Source organism: Saccoglossus kowalevskii, chromosome 4 (assembly GCF_978046115.1).
Source record: "Saccoglossus kowalevskii chromosome 4, keSacKowa6.1, whole genome shotgun sequence".
Classification (NCBI taxonomy): domain Eukaryota; kingdom Metazoa; phylum Hemichordata; class Enteropneusta; family Harrimaniidae; genus Saccoglossus; species Saccoglossus kowalevskii.
In genome coordinates, this window is record NC_140644.1 from 23,596,566 (window position 1) to 23,607,265 (window position 10,700).

The 10,700-nt window shown below is 39.4% G+C and overlaps 1 protein-coding gene across 1 annotated transcript; it reads left to right on the forward strand.

The window, feature by feature from the left end:
- The first annotated feature begins 474 nt into the window (after positions 1-474).
- On the forward strand, positions 475-4,818 carry LOC146747200 (uncharacterized). Its single transcript, XM_085498332.1, has 2 exons — positions 475-2,616; positions 4,609-4,818. Exons 1-2 carry the CDS (start codon positions 475-477, stop codon positions 4,816-4,818), a joined length of 2,352 nt encoding a protein of 783 aa, XP_085354458.1.
- The last annotated feature ends 5,882 nt before the right edge of the window (positions 4,819-10,700 follow it).

Below are 10,700 nucleotides of genomic sequence, written 5' to 3' on the forward strand. Positions count from 1 at the left end.
GTTGGTGGTACCAGAATTCAAGACTTGCGACATTGTGGTGACCCCTGACAGTTTGCGTGAATTACAACAAAATGACTCTAGTTTAAGGCGATTATTTAGGTATGCAGCTGAGAAAACAGAGGAAGCTACTGGAAAATCAAATATAACTAGTTTTCATGTAAAAAGGGGTCTATTGTACCGAAAATTTCAATCACCTAATTTTGATTTCGGGCGCATTATCAGTCAGTTGGTAGTTCCTTCTACATTTCGATCTGATGTCATGAGATTAGGCCATGACTGAATCTTGGGGGGACATTTGGGTGTACAGAAAACACAAGATAAAATATTTTCCCAATTTTACTGGCCAGCGATGCATGATGACATTAAACGATATTGTCGGTCATGTGACTTCTGCCAGCATACTGTACCCAAAGTTCGAGTCGGAAAGGTTACACTTAGTGCTATGCCCTTGATATTCCATTCAAACGGGTTGCCATGGACTTGGTGGGGCCAATCCAACAAATTACTACTAGTGGGTGCCAATATATACTTACAGTGGTTGATTATGCAACCCGTTATCCTGAAGCTACACCTCTAAAAAGGATCTCTACTGAAGTAGTGGCAGAAGCACTGGTTACTATTTATAGTCGTGTTGGTATACCTGAACAGGTTCTCACTGACCAAGGTCGCCAGTTTGTTGGTGATGTTATGCAAGAGGTTAGTAGACTCCTGTCAATTAAACGGCTCATCACAACTCCATATCACCCACAAACAAATGGCCTATGTGAATGTTTTAATGGCATTCTTAAGTCCATGCTCAAACGCATGTGTAGAGAGCGACCAAAGGACTGGGACCGTTACATAGCACCACTATTGTTTGCATACAGAGAAGCTCCGCAAGCCAGTTTGGGGTTCTCCCCATTCGAACTGTTGTACGGGAGAACAGTAAGGGGTTCAATGACCATCTTGCGGGAGCTATGGACAAAAGAGATCACCAACTCAGAAATTAAGGGTACATATGAATACGTCATTGACCTACGAAATCGATTGGAGGACACTTGCAAAGTGGCGCAGACAGAATTGAGCAAGTCCAGTAATCGGTATAGGGTTCATTTTGACAAACGTACAAAGCCCCGATCTTTCAACACAGGCGAGATGGTACTGTTACTGCTTCCTACAGCTCATGATAAGCTGCGGATGCAATGGCAAGGACCCTACCGTGTTAAAGAACGAATCGGGCGGAATGATTATCGTATGGAAAAGGATGGTATAGATAAACTGTACCATGCCAATCTGTTGAAGAAGTACGAGGTAAGAGACTCTACGGATGATAATGCAAACACGAACATGCTCACTAATTCTTCATCTGTGCCAAAGGACACTCCTATGTGCGTGTCTACTGGCCTGATTGAAGTCCCATCTGACGATCATGGCGTCGAAGGTCCAGAGCACATTAATGGGGACTTGATAGAATTAGTCTCCCTGCACGGTAAAGAAAACGTTCAAGATGTGCATTTGGGCCCTGAACTTAGCGATTCCCAGATTAAAGAAGTACAAGGGATATTGAGAGAATATACTGCTACACTTACATACATACCAGGAAAGTCGAACATCGGGTGCCATGACATACAACTGACCTCAAATGACCCTATACGTTCTAAACCATACAGTACCCCTTTTGCAACACGTAACGCTGTGATTAAAGAAGTACGTGATATGATAGAACTGGGGATCATTGAACGGTCTGATTCATCTTATTGCTCGCCCATTGTGCTAATTAAGAAGCCTGATGGAAGTCTTCGGTTTTGTACAGACTTACGAAAACTCAATAAGATCACAATATTCGATGCTGAGCCAATGTCTAATCCAGAGGAATTATTTGCACAATTGGCTGATGGTAATTACCTGACCAAACTTGATTTTACTAAAGGGTTCTGGCAAATATCTTTGGCCCCTGAGGCGAAAGCCAAAACTGCTTTTCTTACCCCACCGGGTCTTTTCCAATATCGTTACCTTCCATTTGGACTTGTAAATAGTCCCAGTACGTTCAATCGCACTATGCGAACAGTTCTGATGGGTACCGAAGGAGAGGTTGTTAGTTTAGTGGATGACATTTTGATATATAGCAAGACTTGGCACTCCCATCTGAAGCGATTCAAAGATGTATTGAATCGCCTCCAGAAGGCAGGCTTAACAGCTAAACCATCAAAATGCTATATTGGTTTCACGCAGCTTGAATTTCTTGGCCATGTGGTGGGGCGAGGCCAATTGAGTCTAGTCCCAGGAAAGGTTCGTGCATTGCAAAATGCTCTGCGACCCCTGACAGTAACTAACGTTAGGTCATTTGTGGGGCTAGCGGGTTATTATCGCAAATTTGTTCCAAACTTTGCTGCCATTGCTGCACCTCTACACGAACTTACAAAGAAGGGTAAACCCAGGAAAGTCGAGTGGGAGTCTTGCCATCAGTTGGCATTTGAACAGCTCAAAAATATTTTGAGTAATGCCCCTGTATTGCAACTTCCCGATTTTGAGCGAACTTTCGTTCTATGGACAGACGCCTCGGAAACAGGCCTTGGAGCGGTCTTGTTGCAATATTATGATGATGTCGCATTTCCAGTGGTGTATGCTAGCCGGAAGGTGAGCCACGCAGAGTCGCATTATGCGGTGATTGAAAAGGAATGCCTGGCCATAGTTTGGGGAATAAAAGTTTCAGCCATATCTATACCTCCATGAATTTTGGATTGAAACCGACCACAAACCTCTTGTCTATATGAAAACCGCTAAATTTTCTAATAGTCGAATTATGCGATGGGCCATATATCTTCAATCATTTTCCTATCGAATAATTAGCATAAAGGGTAATCATAATCTAGGGGCAGATTATTTAAGCAGAAATCCTGAGGTTTTAGTACAATAACCAATATGGTGTTGAATGTAATACAGTAAAGAATGGTTGTTTTATGTAGTTTCCCAGATCCGTGACTTCATTGTATTGTTGACGTAACCATAATACCATATTTAATGGCACGGTTACATCTTAGCATGGGGGTATGTCACGAGGTGTTTGAATCATATCAGAAACTGTATTATTACAAGGACACGGTTGTTATTATGTAATTTTGTATTTATTAATTTATTGTAATAGTACAAATTGATAACAGCCCAGAGGTAGGTTTTGTAGCCCAGTAGGTAGCCGCATTGTCACTACACGTACAGAAAGTACCTATTATGTGACCTCGAGGTCGCACTTGGACACTGCTGGACGAGTATCCGTGTGATGAATGAACAGGTGTCGCGGACCAATTAGCGATTGACACAATTAGCCATGTGATGGCAGGGTATTTAAAGACTGAGACAGCGTGGTGCTCGGTTGTTGCTGCTGGAGATCTTGACCAACATCTACGCTTTGTACGACCCTAGAAGCGCCGAGCAGTACCACCACATACTACCATAGTCGAACCCGGCGTTGAACACCAGTCTGAAGTCTAACTGGGAAGGAAGCCTTGGCGCTGTGGACGAGAAGGGAGAGTTCAAGTCGCTAATTACCGTCGCTGGCTTCTTATAATTCACCGGGCGACGCTGCCGACTGACACTGTTCGACGCACGTCGGGAAACGTCAGGCACCGAACATTCCTACACACACACACTAGTTAGTCTTGGGCTTTAAGTTATTATATTACCTTGTTAATTACTAGAATTGTTATTTTCCTGGCCAGTTTATTTATGTAACATTTTAAGAGTGCATGGCACTGATACACGTGACTAGTAGGGTACGCCGTTCCTCCCCTGGTCGTAGGGTAGTTACCGACTTTGCCGTGGTGTCTACAGCGCGAAATATCGTAACTCCCACCTCTTACCAACAACATAGTTGCGTTGGTGCGTGGTGAGGGCCGCGTGTTGTGCTGTACCTCTGCAGGGGCGGGCGATACCGACGGAGAGAACTGTAGCAAGTATATGTTTTGTGTACCTAATAAACTATGGTTTCACGTAATTCATGTGTAGTGTCGTATGTGTAAGATTGGCCGGTGTGCATTATTTCTGCTTATGTGCATATAGTTATATTGAACTCTACTGGAGCCCATCAGTCTAAATTGTACTTGTGTTACACAAATTGTGTAATTTCATATTGGTTAAGAAACCCGCACACGAGGTAGTAAACGTATTGCATACTATTTGGTATTGTGGGTTAATATTTGACACAGTGACCTCGTGACATGCACAACTAGCCATCTACAACATTAGGCTTATCATCTCATTAGGTATTCTATAAGTTCACTGGCACTATTAGCAGTGCGGTATAACGTAGCTGCTACTTTCTGTAAGCTTACGTAGTTTAATTGCAAAACATATGATTTATCACCATACCTTTTGACAGGTATTGCAGACATCCGCAAAGAGCTGATAGATATTATGATTGTCATTTATTGTCCCTGTGTCACTCAAAACCCAGTTTGACTGTCTAGCATCTTGCGATGTGTTATTGTAATTTATAATTCCTATGTACATTTCTCTCCTTCACACAGCTTTAGAAATTAAATAAATAAATAAATGGGATGAAACCAGGGAAAAAAGAAAATGTCAATGCCAGAGGAAGATTCTGAAATAATGGATTAGACTGGAATTATTCAGACAGAAAAGATAGTAGAAACTGAGGAGAAAGATGACCGGGATACACTGGGAAAGGTGGAAGTTGCTAGAGGAGCAGCGTTTGATACCCCAGGAATAAGGATCTTTGTGGGAATTGAGAAAGAAGATATGCAGCTGTTAAGGAGAGATGGTTTGCGGCCCCAAATAACACCAACATATGTCTATGGGACCCGAAACCCCTGGATGAAATAAAGAAGGCCGAAAAAGAAACAGGAAAGACGTTTAGAAAAAGGATCTAGAGACCCCTTGGAAATTGGAGAATTGAATATCCTAGTACCTTTCAGCATTGATTGGACAACTAATTGGAGGGATAAGTGACTTATGAATTGGATATCCCCTGACCTAATAAATAGACATCGAGAAACGTTGATATATAGGAGTGGGGAAACCCAAAGCAGCTGTTTATTCAAAGCTGTGAAAGAAAATAGCCCTGAGAGAGGATTTTCAGTCAAAGAAGAATGCATTGGGTAGCCAAGCCCAATATTATCCCGAGGAAATTTACTGGCAAGACATCATGGAGAGATTGTAAGTTATATATGTCTAGGTAATTTGGCAGTATACTAGGTCTAGCCTAGTACGGAAATTACTTACTCAGGCAAGAGATTGTGGTGAAATACTTTAATAATGGCGACAATGGAGAAGCTATTTGGTCTTAGTAGTCAAACAGACAAGGTAGATCAGTCAGACTGTTTTTATACATTCCTATGACGACAATGGTTTATAGAAATGCGAGATTACACAACCCATTGATTTCGGATATGACAATAATAGAACATGCCTGCATAGAACTTGTAAAACACTGAAAAATGAAATAAACGGTCTGTTGAAACAAATAATATTGAAAAAAATATGAGACAATTTACCTCGCAACCGTCGACAGATAAAACAGCTGATTCAGAATTGATGAAACTCCACTAAACTTGGAAAACACACCCGGAATAAGAAAAACAATATTTTGAGTAAGACCAAAATGACGTCACTTGACATGTCGGCCCAAAGTGAGTTACAATAGTTCCCATGGGCTATGTCATTTATTGTGAAAAAATACTTAGTCCCAAAGGTTCAGTAGTATAAATTAGCATATCAAATGAAAAACTGTAATGAAGGGAAAGAAAAAGAGGATGGCGGGTTGAAAATAAAACATACAATGAACAGGTTAGTAGAAAGCAGGCAAGGAAATAGTGGACATGTTAACAATATAGTGGTAGATATAAAAGCCAAGAGCGTCTGCAGTATAGGGAGATGTCGCCATGAAATAGTGAGCCAAAGAAAGAGCAGGAAAAGAAAAAAAAAATTTATTCCGCTGTTATCAAAGTGCGAAGATATGGAAACGATAAGGACATATAAGACAGAATGCATGACGGGGAAAGTTAAGGATATGGAAAGTGAAAACTGTGAGGAATGTAGCAGGGACTTCAACCGATTTCGTCATCCCACTATTTATACACATTCATTCATTAGTTGTTGGGCTGATAGCAAATTAGTGTAATGGTAAACGAATGAATAGTAAAACAAAGGGGAAAAAGTATATAACAAAAGAAAGATACAAAACTATTTTTGTTCATATTACTAAAATAATTTTGATTTAAAATGAAAAAAAAAGAAAAAAAAGGTTGTTTGAAAATGTGTAAAGTCAACATCGTAGTGTTGAGAAAGGCATAACGTAATTATAACATTAAATAATTTCAAATGGGAGATTTATTTATGTATGTTATTATTATTATCAAAGTGCACTCACAGGTAGGATTGTTTGAAAATAAGTTGTGCTACATGACCATCTGGTGACGTCATGGACTGTTTTTAATGTTGAACGACATGTTTCTACAAGGTTGTGCTTTGACTGATCCATGTGTCAGACGAGAATGTCAGACTTTATTTTTTAGATCACATATACGAGGGGCGTTCAATAAGTATCCCATAGCAGGAGATTAACGAAACTTGTCACAGTTCTCTACATAGGAACCACCCAGAGGTATGCATTTTTTCCATCGTTTGATGCAGATCTGGACAACGTTTTTGTAGAACACCCCACGTTGGTCCTCCAACCACCATTGCCTACTTTGGAGGTCGGGAAGCCAAGTGATTCCACTGCATTGACTGGGCTTTGGTCCCTGGATCATAGTGATGGACCCAAGTTTCATCCTGTGTAATCAGTCTTTTAAAAAACTTTGACTCTTCGTGGCACATCTCCAAATTCATCTTCGGGCACTCGATGCGTTCTTGCTTCTGGAAAGGTGTGAGCAACCTGGGAATCCATCTGTCAGTCACCTCATGCATATGCAAATGATCATGAATGATAGTTTTCACTGACCCCGCACTAATCTTGACCTCTTGGGCGATTTGGCTGTCTCAGCATGATGGACAGATGATTCATCAATGGCAGAAGAGGTACGACCAGACCTCTTTCAAATACAAAAAACGGATCACTGCATGGCACTCAACTGGCTACATTTTACACCTGACTCCTGTAAACCAGAAACATAACCCATAGAGATGTAAATCATTACACATGCAAAATGTCATCTAGATCAAACAACTTGACGTGGGTCAGGAGTATTACTTATTGAACGCCCCTCGTAAGTATATCTGACATTGTCTCCGTTGAAGTGAGAATAACAAGTGCATCATATTTATATATGGCATTTCGTGCCAAGTACAAACTTTCATAGGCTATTGAATTGACTTGTCAAAAGGTGGCGCTAGTGCTGTTTACAGCAGCATCACTTTCCTAGCACCACTACTTTCTTTAAAGCATAACAGTTCGAGTAGTGTAATATCAGTTGATTCATTGGTCCATTTGACTCATTTGCAGATACGATACTGGTTGTAACTTTATTTTGGCTTCTGGATCATCATTGAGTTATGGTTATCAGGCCACTTTTCTTTTGTTTATCATAGAAATTTTGGTTCATTGATTCATGGTTCATGAAACATGTAGTATAGCCAAACTATCAGTCTTTGATAATAATGCCTAGTACACTTTGTAATACCATGTTTATTTTCACTGCTACAGTAGCTGCTGTGAGTCCCATGCGTGAAATGGTAACTGTATTGATATGTGCCACCCTTTCATATCGAGAAAACACAGTGGATGTTATCATTTTCATTTATTATCCTAATGTAGATCACATCTCCATAGCCTGATTAACTAGCATCTAAGAAATGACGAGACTGAACTTTTGCTGGCTCACCAAATCCGTGTGGTTTAATACATCGGTTGACTGAGAAGATTTCTCCTAGTCTTAGAAATTCTGATTTTCAGAGCTCAGCTGGAATTTCCTCATCGCAATATAGTCTCAGTTTGCACAGGTCTTTTAGTATTACCTGGTTTATTACTGTATTTATCTGATGTAAACCGAAGTTGTCTTTTCAAGCACACCCAAAGCTTTTTCTATTGGAAATTTTATATCTTCTTTACTTGCTTAGCCCTTTCAGACTATGAAATAAAACTTGATGTTGCTGATCCATTTTGTCGGTCTGACATGCAAAGTCTTGTTTGCATGTATCAACCAAGTCTTTGGCTAGTACCTTCTCATTTTCAATTGTTGAGACAGAGCTCAACATGTTGCAACATGGAAATATTGTATTTCATTGACAACTGCAATGTTGCAGTGTAATATTCAGTGCTTAATTTACACAAGTGGGTGAAGAAGTGGCTTCAAATATGTGTACTTTCAAACAGTATTCTATCGTTGGCCTATTGATGTCACCATTAGGTGACCAAAAATAAACAAGAGGTGACTTGATTAAAACTTCCCTCTATATCTGCCACCAATGCCAACAGGCTCTTGCCGAAACTGTGTTAGCACTCCGACCAATGAATTGGTTAAAACTGCTCCTTGTATCAGTTCTTTGGTACTCTGGCGCAGTCAAACACTCTATTTTTTTCCTTTTTGTGGATGATACACTCCATGCGTGGTGTGGCAAGTACCATATTTTCCTCACTTCACTGTCAGTTTCTTGTCTGACATCATTTCAACATGATAATGACAACGTCAATAAACGTTTTGTACTCGTAATGATAGTGCAGATTTTCGACAAATCTTTGTTTTAATTGTCTCTTCCATTGCTCCATTACTGAGTTGTTGTCATACATTTTATGTTATTTTGTGGGTTAAAGTACCTGGTAATGACTCTCCACATGTTCTTTCTTGTTAGCCATCATATTCATAAATCTTTTATATTCTGTAGATCTTTCTGGTTTATAATCTAAAACTCCTTCCACTGAATTCATGATTGGAGGATTCAACTAACTGTTTATCTGCCTGGGAACCTATTTGGATTCTACCCATCAACACTTTTGTCAAGTTATCTTGTTCAAAATTCTCAGATTTTGTGAGGGGTCAAAATAACCCTGTTTAGATAGCATATGGTTCATCATCTTGTGTATATTGTTGCAAATAAGTAGGCCAATGTCAGCATCAATGTTCACTAACTCCACGTAAATATGCATCCATCTACGTCGGCTACTTCCAATCCTTTCATCGTGTAACAATCTGCCAGTTTAGTATAGTATGTTATAGTATGAATATTTAGTTTAGTCTGTCTTCATTTCGCCAACGTTTAACTGCTTTCTTATTTGTTCTGTACAAAATACAACATCACTGCCGATATCAATAAACGCATATGTCTGTACGGACAGTGGATTTACATCTGAGCACTATTAGACTGATAGCTGGTATTTAGAAAAGCTTTTTTGTCTTTTGATTGACACTCCACATCAACTCGCCAAAAGTACATATCACAACCCCATGAATGTTTTTTAACAGAAAACGTTAGCGCAAATGTTGTATATTTGGCTTTAGGCACTGCAAACAACAGCTCCTCGCCTCATTTTGCACCTTTTTCTTGGGTTAATCACTATCCAAACAACACATTTGTAATCTCCAATTCATCTATTTTAGTCTCGATTTCACGTCTGAAAGCTGATATATATTCAATCGGGTCTCCATGAAAGGTAGCTATTTTCTCCAGAGATGATGAATGACTAATTTGGTAACATGGTTTTGCATCATCACTGATAAATCCATGTCATGTTATTTAGCACTGCTGTGACTGCTGGTATCTCAAACCTTTTCTTGACTCTGCTACAATGATTTGGCTTCGTGTCTATGTTAGACCAATTTTCGTCAACTAATTCACGTTTTATGGTATATATGCCTGTCGCTTTTGGAACAAAACATTTGCATTTGAATTTCTTCCAACTCGTACTGCTTCTTTCCTTGTTTCCTGTGTATCTGAGTAATTCAATCATGCAGCATTTGTAGTGTTACTGTGCCATGAATTGTTTCCTTGTGCTACGTTTACTTTTACAGTATATACCGCCTGTCATATTCAGTTGACACTAAGTTCTATGATATACGTAAATAAACTATTATATTGCATACATTAATATTCACTATAGGAACTTTATACTTTGAATTCCATTGCAGAATTAATTAAAACACGTCCATCGTAAAATAAATCTTAAACACTGGTCTATATGAAATACAAAATTCAGCTTCTGTCCACGTTTAGTTGTACTATATGTTACTGCATCTTTGTCTAATGTTCGTTTTGTGGTCCTAGGAGGATTGGTGCTAATAGTTTTTACGTGATGTTTTCCACTCACCAGAATTGCGTTCCAAGTGAAAGTGTTTTTCATGTTCATACATACACAAAGACAATGTCCACACAATAAATTCCACAAACTGTCATCCAGTCTACCCGCGCACATTACAATCCTGGCTAAAATGTCCTGATTCTGCTACAGTCCAAACGTGAATACCTTGTAAAAACCAAAACTAGCATTGCTTTTTAGCACCGAAGGTGGCGCTGTTAATAGTAATTCTCTGAAACTTAACCAATTACTCTACTCTGAAATTGGTCTACATTATATCAAATAAAACGAATATATGATGTGTTCTGATGTGTTCGGCTAACCCAAGTGAGAAATGTATCACACATGTATTCATTTATTCCTTATCCAATACATATTTGGTCTTGGAAACGTTGACTGGTGATCATTAAATGCGTGGTTTGAGTACTTCCAACAAAGAATCTGGGAAATATTAACAAGACAGTTAGCAAGTTAG